Source organism: Otolemur garnettii, unplaced genomic scaffold (genome assembly GCF_000181295.1).
Source record: "Otolemur garnettii isolate 467f Iridium unplaced genomic scaffold, OtoGar3 scaffold00005, whole genome shotgun sequence".
NCBI lineage: Eukaryota > Metazoa > Chordata > Mammalia > Primates > Galagidae > Otolemur > Otolemur garnettii.
In genome coordinates this window covers 16010047-16022091 of record NW_003852400.1, presented here as the reverse complement: position 1 = coordinate 16022091, position 12045 = coordinate 16010047, and the positions used below count along the sequence as shown (strand labels likewise).

Below are 12045 nucleotides of genomic sequence, written 5' to 3'. Positions count from 1 at the left end.
GGATTTAGGTTGAGTCCCCAGGCTGTGAATTCAATTGCAAAACGATACAGCACCAATGGAAAGATCACCTTTGATGACTACATTGCCTGCTGCGTGAAACTGCGGGCTCTTACAGGTGTGTTCTGTGAGGTCACGTCAGCACCAAGAAGACAGTTTCTATGACACCTATTTCATTTCTCAGGGCTTCTGAACTTTTATTCTTAACAGTCTGGGGTTTTCTTATTTTAGTGGTTCTTTAACATTTTGTAAAGCATAACTAGCAGAATCTTGTTTTTTCAGAATTTATTTTAGATTACTTATTTGCTATTTAAATAAGCTTAAATAAATTGTACTAAAATGTTCCAAAACATAAGCAGGTAATTTTGTGCATTTTTGTCAGATTTTGATTATGACTGCTCCTTAGAATACGAAGTATCGAAAAGAATAAAATTAAATCCTTTTCAGTAGGTCAGAGCTAAAATCAGTAGGCTATTTGATCATAGCCTAGTTCACCTATTAGGGGTACTATTCATCTACTTCCTAATTGGACAATATATGTGTTATTAAGAAGTTTGAAATTCCATGTTTTCGTAAGGACCTCAGAAGTTGCACACCTGTTACTGATTTTGGGTTAGGATAAAGTATTTTCTTCCAGCTCCACATTGAAAAAGACTGCTAGCCAACTTCTGCCTATTTTATTACTCTTGCATATTACATCTTTCAGTATTTATATAGTTGGCTTCTTTTCTTTGGTCTTTTGTTTCTATTGACTCGTTATAGGATTAAAATGTTACTTCAGTTTGAACTCAGTGCCAAAAATTAACTATAGTGATTTTAGAAAAACTATTTAGATAAATAACATACATTGGTGGTGTTTTACAGACAGCTTTCGAAGACGGGATACTGCTCAGCAAGGTTTTGTGAATTTCCCATATGATGACGTAAGTGTCAGTAAATTAAGAGCAAAGTAGATAAAATAAGATGTACACAAGATGGGCATTCCTTTTGAAGTTAGCTATTAAAAACATGTAAAAGATGCTGGAGAAAGCAGGGATTAAATGATCAGAAGGAGTTATCATCCAGAATTTATTAATTTCGTTCATTAGTCTCATCCATAATGAGACTACTATTTGATTTATATTTGTCCTAGAAAACCACTATGTGGATATTGTGTCTGCTTTTGTTTTCTATAAGCAAACCATCTCAATCATTGAGAAGCAGTTTTAATAGGTCAAAGCTGTACTTTGCATACCTGTGTTCTTCATTGAGAACATAAGGCAGGTACCAACTTAAATCCCAATTTAAAACAAGTTATTTCCTAAAGAACAATGTAAATGTGGTAGGGTACACCATGCACCTAGTGTGAACTTAACCAAGGGCCATCTTGAATGGCATTAGTTGGATGTACATAACAAAGCTAGAGAAACATTTAGTTGTTTGGTCAGTTTTTGCTTAGCCACTGATTTTAAAAAATCACTTTTATAAACAAAATCACTAGATATTCTAAAATGTTTCTCCATTGCAAAAAATTTTAAGTTCCACATATTTTTAGTTAAGCAGCTGCTACAATTCTATAAGTAGACTTTAAAAAGTCTTAGTGTGTGCATATGCTTATTTCTTCGTGTGATCTCTTTACTGTGCCTTACTTCTTAGTTGACAGTCCTGCCACTATTTCCAAAGATCCAGAGGCTATGTGGAGAATGGAAAGAGCATGGTCTTGGCCTCAGTAATCTTAAAACATTTCTAAACATCACGATCCTTAGTGTCCTTTTCTCTAAAATAGGTATAATCAGCATGGCCCTGTGGAAGAACTACAAGGATTAGTAGTACCTTAAGAATCTTAACTAGTGTTGGGAAAATAAAAAAGAAAACTGATACAAAGGCAGAATCTATTGCTGTGTGTTTAGTGGGGAAGCCAACGTTTCCCAGCAAATATCAATGCTTCTAAACTCAAGGTTTCTGAGTTTCCGCTATTTCAGCTGTTCTGTTTCTGTGCAAACCCATATTTGTATGGTAGGATTTGATTTAATAAAGTAGATTTTATGAAAAGAAACTGTTTAAAAGTGGTTCACTGGAGTAGTCAGATAATACTCTACAGTTTGGAAGTCCTCGTGTGATAGGACAGCATAAATTCTAGTTACTTGTGAGGACCTTTGCAGCCATTTCTAGAGTCTTAGACTTATTTGGCATTTAAATAATTCTTTCTCCATTGGAGGAATACATACATCTGTTTCCTGTAAGAAGTTTCTATGTGAACATCCCACTGGATTTTCTATTCGACTGCTTCCCTAAAAAATGAAACTTCTCATCTATCATTCCCTCACTTGTATCATAGAAAATTGTATTGTTGTTTGTACCTACCATTCAAATTTGAAAATTAAAACATAAGCTAGGTAAAGATACGCTTGATATACTAAGTGTTTGGAGGTCAGTAGTATATCACCGACTTTTCTCTCTTTCAGTTCATTCAGTGTGTCATGAGTGTTTAAATCAAGAAGGAAGCCGCGGATATAATCGACATTCCAACTGGAGTTCTCCTTCGCCCTTCCTCTTTGCCTGCAGTAACGTGTGTAAACTTGCATTGCCACTTTCCCTTAGTAGCTGATTGAAAAATTTATTCCTTTATGTACAACTGAAGTTTTGTTTTTAGTTTTGATAATAAATTCTTTGTAACTTAAATAATATAAGATCTTTTACACCATTTAGAACTTCCTTGGGCCATGATCGATCATGCCTCATTTTGTTACTAACCCTATTTTATGTAAATGTAAGTATGCAAAACGGTTAAGGCATATTATTTTTCACTGTAAGATACTACAAACTTTTAATCAGACTATACCTGTTATCTTTCCTCTCTTGGAGGGGCTTTCACGGGATATTAAAAGTTTTATCTGTATTATATAAATAATTTAGACTCAGTTGGATGAAAAAAAAGGTGGTCATTTCTGTCAGGCTTCTCCTCAGTGGAAATTTAGGACAGGCTTTAAGACTTACAGGAATTTAATAGCCTTATGAATGAACAAGAGAATGTGAATGATTATTTTCTGCCTCTTTAAAATCTATTGAATAATTTGAATGGCAGTTACTGTCATCAGAGCCCCCCCCCCGTTATCATCTATTTAAATCTTTGTTAACTATACTTAAAAATATTGTACATTATAAACTAACCTATATTTAAAAATTAATAAAAAGATGAAGGAAATATATAAAACATTAACTATGGTTATTTTTGGCTAATGGTATTCTAGGTGACTTTAATTTCCTTCTATATATTTCAGTATTTTCCAAATTTTCTTTAATATATGTTTTCCTTTTAAAAGATACTAATTTTTAAAATATTGATACATCCATTTGATATGCTGTATGTTCATGCCTTAAAATATATACACAGCAGGAAGATTGGAAAGAGTGAGTGTACCTAAAAGTTGACATAGCACCACTGGGAGTCAGAATCTCGCGTTCATTTTCTCCCTTTCTACTACTTTTCCAAATATTCTTTTATAAGCGAGTATTACATCTGTCATGGAAGAAATTTTTTTATAAGTTTAAGCCATGGGCTTTCAAGTAAGATTTGGATTCCAGTGCTGGCTTTGTCTCTTACTATATGGTTTGGTCGTTTTAGATACCCTCAAGAGTCTCAGTCCCCATCTTTGAAAAAATGCTTACCTTTTGCGATAGTTTTGAACATGAAAAAGTGTGTTGATGTGGCAAACACCAAAAATGTTCATAACTAGCTTGGTTTGGTTTTGTGTATATGTGTGTGCAAGAAAGTTTAACACACACACAAAAATGCATTAATGTACACAGCTATGATTTAATAAAAAAAGAAAGTTTAACACAAAAAATGAAATTAGTCTATTTTCTCTGTGCTAGCACAATCTGAGTTACCATTAAAGGGAACAATTAGTTGTAAACCAATGAAAATAAACATTTTTCTAAGCATCTCTAGCTTCATTTCACTAATACAGTTTTTCAAATATTGCTAAAATATATTTATTCATTTAGTATTTATTCAACCCTAACATATAGTTATGTACTTGGGTCAGCTACTTATGTCCAGGTAACATATCAGAATGTGATGCAACCTGCTTATATCACACAGTAACTCTAGGTTTCGTGCCCATATATTGTCTACAAGCCACAAAGCTTTGCTTGAGCCTAGTCTGTTCAGAAATGGGCCACAAGTAGCTCAGAGGATCAAGAGGCAGGGAGCTCATCTTCAGAGTCTCAGCATCTGCTGAGATCTGCAGAGGATCTCACCAAGATCCTCTGAGGAAATCATAATTTAAGGAAATAGTAATTTCCTAAACAAAGTAAGTGGGAAGGAAGAAGGCCTTTACTGACCTAAGGTCATAGGCCATATTTGAACCTTCCCTATCTCTGAAAGTCCCAAGATTCTGAATTTGCTTTGAGGTAAGTGATAAAGTATTATAAGACTATCCTGCTTGAATCATTTGTTTAATTTTAATTATTGAGACTTCAACAAATCTTCTTACCTCCTCCTGCATTTACTACTTCTTTCCAGAAGCATGGAGCACAGTCTGCATGCATGGAGCATGCAGTAGGTTCCTGCAGTTACTTTCCTTCCCTTTGACAAATTTGATGTATCCATCTCCCTTTTTTAATTACAGCCAAAGTCTTCTCTTACATGTGAATCTCGTGTTCCCTCATTTCTATTTTATGTTAGGTTCTGTGTTTCATTCATTGTATACTTGCAGTGCAGCTTTACCTCCTACTTTAAGGACATTTCCTGGTCTCATTATTTTTTCTTATAGCATCTAGTTAGAGCAGTGGTTCTCAACCTTCCTAATGCCGTGGCCCTTTAATACAGTTCCTGCGGGTCACAACCCACAGGTTGAGAACTGCTGAGTTAGAGCATGGTAAAGCTGCGAGCTCAAACTTGAATACTTCAGTTATTTGAAGAATTAAGTTCTTCAGATCACTCCAGCTTTGTACTTAATTTTATTTTGGAGATGTCTGCTTTTAGTCTTGTGCTTCAAGAGAATCATGATTTATAAAGTACTTATAACACATTTCATGTACTTCTAAAGGAACGTGACTGCCAGAGGCCTGTTGCTTTCTGGGGATAGCTGATATAGATTTGCACCACAACAGTTTAAAATTTAAGTTCTCGTATTGACCTAAATTCGAGTTCAGTCTGTACTTCAGGATGATGTTCTAGAAGTAGGTAGGTACTATCAGCCCACAGGATGGCATGTGAGCTAAAACTTCTGCTGTCTCTGAACTAGACTTTGCTTTGGCACAGCCGAGTGTATTACTATTTCAGTATTCATTTAAATCAATTACTATATGCCTAAAATAAAAACACAAGAAATGGATCTGTATGTCATCACTATACACTTTTTAAATCTCCCAATAAATGTACAAACCCATCATCAATGACTTCCTCCTATTTTTCTCACATTAAAACATACCTTGACTACTTACACCTGCTTTTTTTCTCTGGTGGCTGTGAGCTGAAGGCAAGGAAGCTCTAAATGCCAGGATAATGACTGACAGGTAAAATGACTGCGTGGCAGAAAACGAAAAGGCCAAAGTTCAAGAACCTAATCTGAACCCACCCAGACCCAGTGCTTTAGAAGCCAGCCCAGGTGACCTTATTAATTAAGCACCAGTTCCTGGGCAAGGGGACAGGATATAGGAAATTGATCCCAGTGAGGGTGAGAGAGAAAGGTTATGAGTGGCAAGTGGGTCAAGTAGAGGAAACAACTTTTGCCATCTAGATAAGGAAACTTGTCTAATAAATTGAGGCCTCAGACTTCACAAAGGATTTATATTTCTCATCATGTTAATGGTCTTCTGGGACAGGGAAAAAAACCCTAATAGTACCCCTACAAAGCTTCTGACAGAAACTGGCTGAGAGAGAGAGAGGAAAGAGCCATGCATCAAAATAACAGAAATCTTTTATTGAAAGTCACTTTATTGATGTTACAATGAGAGTAACATAGAAAACCATGGTATCTTATTAGTGAATACGAATAAAATTGTGCCAGAAATTTGAACCTCAAGATATAGTGACCTTTAAAAACAGCAAGATTTTGTTTACCTACAATGTGAGAACAATTTTATAACCTGAACAGCCATAAAACAAATCACGCTTGCTGAAGAAAGCAGTTGCCATGTACATTTCTGTTGGTGTTTGCCAAAATTTTTAAAATAGCTTAAGAACCTCAAGTGCAGAGTAGCAGGGAAATGTTTAAATGAGGTGAAACTGAATATATACACATGATTACCTGACTGCCAAAAGGGAAACCATGCTGCTATTAACACTTCCTGCTGGGGTGGCCGCCACTGCCTGTGGAAGGTGACTGAGGTGGAAAACTAGCGCAGACTCGACACCGGCTAACAGAAAATGATAGAACACCCAAGTGTCTGAACAAAGCCTTTTGGAGGGGCCAGTCTCCCAGTAGTTTAAAAAAGGAGTACATGCTTTGTTATTCTGAATAAACCTCTTTTGTAGATAGTTTTTAAAGAAAAAATGTTTTCCATATAAAACAAAGGTACTAGGTCATTTTTATCCTTTAAAAAAACTGGTTGTAGAATCACAGTTCTTTTGTGCTGGATTAGAAAATAAAAGGGTTTCTAATTAGGCAGTGATACACATGTATAATTTAGCAGGAAATCTTGTATTATTTCTAAGTATTAATTCATATCAGCACTTTCTATATGTGTTATCTGGTATAATTTAGCACCGCTATTTTTAAAGATTTGGGACTGTTTGCATTATTGTTAGAGCTTAACCATCAAAACAAAAATCATAGCCTAAAAATTCACAAGAGGTTAAGCCCTAAGGTGAATGCAGTATCAGTATTTTATATATATACTGTTTTTTCAAACAAGAGGAAAAACCCTCAAACTCTTTGTAACTTTATTGATGATTTTGTATGTGCATTATCTTAACAAGATTGCCTTGTCTCACTGTATGCCTTTTTCTAAAACAAAACACATTTTGCCTGGTTTTAGTATCAAGGATACTTAAGAACATGAAATAATGATCCCCTTACCAAAACCCTGCTAGCCTTCAAGCACCTCCCAGTCTGATACAGGTTCTATGAACAATGCAACAGGGACACACGAGGCAGGAGTGACTGGCCCATCGTGGGCTACACCATCAAGTATTTACAGAGCTAGTGTTCAGTGAAAATGCAGAGCTCCTCTCCCACCACACCCACAGTGACCACCTGCTGCTCTTCTACACGCTTGGCTTCAGGGATCTTCGTGCAGCTGTCCATCTTGCTCCTATGCCAGGACCAAATGCCTCATCATAACCTCTCAAAGGTAACTCTTCTTATCTCCCCGCCATCCTGAAATTCACATTCTGAGGACCCATCTCTCAGTGACTCTCAAAGTTGCATAATCCATGCCAGTGCACCTAGAAGACTTAAAGAGAGACCTGCCACCCCTGCTCCCCTGCTCTGCACCCCTTGGGTTGTCCCAAGTGCCAGTTTAGCCAAAGAAAGGACTGGCTTCCACAACAGTGAAAGTTCCCAGAGGAGGAAACAGCTGCACAGCTACTGATTGGGTCGGAGGTGGGGACTTTAAATGTAGGAAAGTTCTGAGCAGTGCCCATAGCCCAGTGGGTAGACCACCAGCCACCTACAATGAGGCTGACGGGTTTGAACCCAGCCTGGGCCAACTAAAACAATGACAACTATAACAACAAAAAAAGATAGTTGGGTGTTGTGGTGGGCACCTGTAGTCCCAGCTACTTGGGAGGCTGAGGCAGGAGAATTGCTTGCCCAAGAATTTGAGGTTGCTATGAGCTGTGATGCCGTAGCATTCTACTGAGGGTGACAACGTGAAACACTGTTTCAAAAAAAAAAAAAGTAGGGAAGTTCTGGAAAAGCCTTGCAACTCTCATCATGAGCATGTTTGTAAGCTATGAATATAAAGTCCCCAAATATCATCACTGATCAACCAAGTTTTTGTTTTTGAATGTTTGTTTTGTTTTTCTGCTTACAACCAACCATGAGATGCTCCATTTTGGAGTAAAATGTAAATGGAAATATTATCTTCTGTTTTCTAAAGTCTTCTTGAATCTTTGCTCTATCTGCAGATACTGTAGAAAAGCTCCTCTTGGAATTAAAGCACCTGCTCCCCAGAGCATATGCCAAGAGCATGTGCCAACAATTCCCAACAGGGGTACTTTATCAGCACAGCACTGCTGCTCACACACCTGGGTGTGTGCTCCTGCCTCTCAGCCGATCTTCACAAGAACAGACTGGACACCTCACAACACAAAAAGCAAAGAAGTTGTTTATATGAATCCTTAGTTCTCCGATGCTGGGAGGAAAGCTGTTGCCTACAAAATCAGAGAATGACTCAGAGAAGGAAAAGAATGTCTGAGCCCCAAATTAAACCCTATTATTCCACAGAAATGTTTGCTGCTTTTATAAGTCTAATATAATGAGAATGAGAAATTTATCTTGCCTTCATATACATATTTAAGGGGGGAGAGGCATTTAGGTGGCAATTTTAGAGGGAAACAAAAGTGAAAGGAAAAAGATAACTGAGCATAAAATGTAGACACTATGTTGCAAATGGAAGTGAAAGTATTTCATGGAAAATTCATGACAACTTAACAACTGGTAGATGATATTTACAATATGCTACCATCTGGGGCATCCAGGGGCAATGGTGGCCACTCAGGCGTGTGGGCAGCTGTCTTGCCCCTCTCATTCCCTCGTACTGTGCGAGACATTCAATAGCCTGCCAATAGCCCTTTCCTTTAAGTTAAATAAAGTAATTCTTTAATAAGGGTTTATTGTCACATTGAATATAATAACAGAAAAAATATTCAAAGCACTATTTTAGGCACATATGTAGATTAAAATAGAACTATGTAATGACGGGACATGAATGGATGAAATGAACCATTTTGAAGCACTGAAAGAAGTGAATATAAATACCACATTTCCTCTGGCCCAAAGGTAACTATAAAAAGTAAAATCCAAAGAAAGGTAACAGATAAGGTAGCCATAAGAGATCTGGGACAATGGACATGATTAAATTATGCAAATAAGTACGAAACAATAGAAGAGAAAGACATGTAAGCCTTTTATGAAACTCAAATATACATGGTCCCTCTCTGGAAATACACAGAATATCTAATTTTTATCATTCAGCAACTTCTTTTAGAAACCCTGTTAATCTTATATTCAGAAATTTTATGCCAGACTAACCTTCTATACAAACACAATTTTAAAAGCCTTTTTAAAGCAAGAGGGAAAAAAGAAACTATAGCATCACTTAAAAAAGCAAATTGAAATAATTTGTCAGTATCAAACTAAAAATAAGTTTGGCATTTTCATCCCACATTTGCTTTATTGTCAATTTTTTTTAGGGAACAACTCTAACGATAGGCTATTCCTAACCGAGGTGCTGGGTTTCTTTAAAAAAACAATAACTACAGCAAATGGAAAGCCCTCATTAGGCTGCACTGTCTGGAAAGTACTAATTTATTCCTTTCCACAGAATGCATGTGTCCTGGGGATCATTTTCTAGCTTGGAAAGTTCAGAGGAAGATGCCACTTCCCATCTAAACAACAAGCTGCAAGATGCAGAAGGCAGTTTATTCCGGTCAACCTATTCCTTAAGGGATCCCTGCTATCCCACACCCCCCGTATGGACACTTTGTGGAGAGAATTAAATGTTCCTTTAAATCAGGGCTTACTACACTGTAATGACTATCAATAAATGGAACATCTCAGGCAGCAGATTGTCAATTCGCAGGCTTATAGATGCGCAAAACTCATTTAGAGAGAGTGGGAAAAGGCATACAATGGAACGTAAAGGCCAAATAACTGCTCTCTTCTGCTTTTAATGATCCTGTAGCCAAATGGGAAACATCAACATTAGCTGCACAATACAAACTTCTTTGCGGTGTCAAGGTTTATCTCCAAAATAGATATTTGAAAAAAAAAAAAAAACCAAAACAATGTTGTGCTTGTGTTTAGTGCCTTGGGTCCAGTCTGTACTCAGTGGGTGAAAAGTCATCCATTTAGAGGTAATGCCCCTAGAACACCAACCATAAATAGATACATAGATACTTCTTGAAACTATCCCTTGAGACTAAAAATCTGTGAAAGACTTCTGTAGATAGCATTAAAAATGTTTAAACATGGAAGATAGCATAGACCCCTGGCAGAGAACATTAAAGGGACTGTAAGAAAAAATCATAATCTCTGCAAATAAAACAAAAACATTTTTCATTCAGTTCTATATGAAGGTTATAACTAAGGAGGATGATTACAAACTATATACCTCTAGAGCAACCATGTCTCCCCCAAAAGGCACATGGTAATGATGTTCATCTAAAAAATAACTGAAGTGAAGAAAGACAGAGAAGACGGACAGATGATGGGTGGATGGATGACAGAAATCTGTTGACTGCTTAGGTAGCTATCAGTGGATTCTTTCAAATTAGGGCTCTTTTAACTATAACTAGGAAGCATATTTACAGGAGGCACCTTACATTCAAATCTATAAACTCTTTGTATAGCCAAAATAAACATTAGCCTTTTAATACACTCAATTCCAGAAAACATTCAGTGCACATTAAAGTGATCTTGGCCAAAAGTCACTTTATTTGCTACATCTTTCAATCTGTCTGCCCTTCTGTCCTGGGCCTGAGCTGTGCAGCATGTTGCCCAGCGCTCACCCAAACTTGGTCTTGTGGACTGTTTTACTGTAGTATGAACAATGAAATCCCCTCCTGTCCTGAAAAATGCTATTTCCTACAGAGTAATTTGGGATGATTAAACTGCTTTTCAAACATTTTCAAAGACTTTCAGAAGAGAGGTCCATTTACAGAAGACATAAACACACAGAATATTAAAAAAAAAAAATGCTGCTTTCTAACATGACTCTTCAGTTTGGGCATCTAAGACAATTACAAATGGAGATAAAATGGATTTTGTCCATGGACGTTACTGGGGGAGATCAACTTTAGAAGGTATTTCTGAAATCTGGTCTGGAGATTCCATTCCTCTCAAGAAAAAGCAGAGAAGAGGAAGAAATCAGAAGTACACTTCACAGAAGACCATGTGCTTGTCCCCATCAGTTTCCAGCCTCACCAGGGTAGCCTTCTTTTGGAAAGAGAGAGCTGTATTACAACAGCTATCAAACTTTGGTTTTAAAGAAGGAGCCTTCCTACGGATTAAAAAATAGTTCGAAACATCAGATTCCTTCCCCTGCCAGCTGTTTGTGTAACTTTGCAGTTGCTGAGCCTTTGTGGCTTTAGATTTCATTAACCCCTATGAACTGTAAGGCTTCCCAGCTCAGAAAGAAGAACATTCCATCATCTTGCTTCAAAGTCAGTGCAGAATGACTCATTGGGACTCACATCCCAGTGGTGAGGATATTAAATATCCTTAATCAACAGCACAACACTTTTTTTTGTTAAAACAGGTAATTCATTTCATAGATAAGAGGGGTTAAAAAGTTTTGTTAAGGAACAAAACTTCAGGCCACACAGGTAGAGTACTGGCAAGTTGGAAGCTACTTCTTCGCTGGCATCCGTGGTCTCGTGGGTCTTTGGTGCACTTGCTTAATCTGAGCAGGACACACAACTGAGGGGCTCGATGGCTTCCAGGGTGAGACTAGCAGATGTGCTCTGGTACCAAAAGAGAACAGCTGCTGAGGCAGGCACTCTCTGCCCCAAGAAAGGACGTGGGCAAGCTGGATGATTCCCACGGAGCAGCAGAGGAGCAGCAGAGTGTCTCGGGGTGGCACGGCAGCTGCACCGCTGGGCTCCTGCTTCAAGCGAGCTGTGGGAGCCAGAACTTCGGCTGGGCATTCTGCGCTCTCACTCAAATGACTCAGTAAAACTGCCTCCAGACTGTGCACAGTTTAAAGGGATATCACATGTTTTAGACAAATACCATTATGAAGAGACATTTACAGCACTGACCATTATATTTACAACATCATCTGCTTAGAATCTTTGAAGACGGCTGGATGGATGACAATGATGTGATTGTGACTATTTTTAGGCATTTGGCAAAATACACTTGTGTGTAACAGCTGCTTTTTTTTTTCTTTTAG

The 12045-nt window shown here is 37.5% G+C and overlaps 1 protein-coding gene across 1 annotated transcript in view; it reads left to right on the top strand.

The window, feature by feature from the left end:
* Positions 1-3190, top strand: part of SRI (sorcin) — a 15270-nt gene extending 12080 nt beyond the window's left edge. The window contains exons 6-8 of the mRNA XM_003782648.3: positions 1-115; positions 862-920; positions 2442-3190. Coding sequence (XP_003782696.1) covers positions 1-115; positions 862-920; positions 2442-2468 — 201 coding nt within the window. The 3' untranslated portion in view covers positions 2469-3190. The remainder of the gene's footprint in view (positions 116-861; positions 921-2441) is intronic.
* Positions 3191-12045: the final 8855 nt, after the last annotated feature.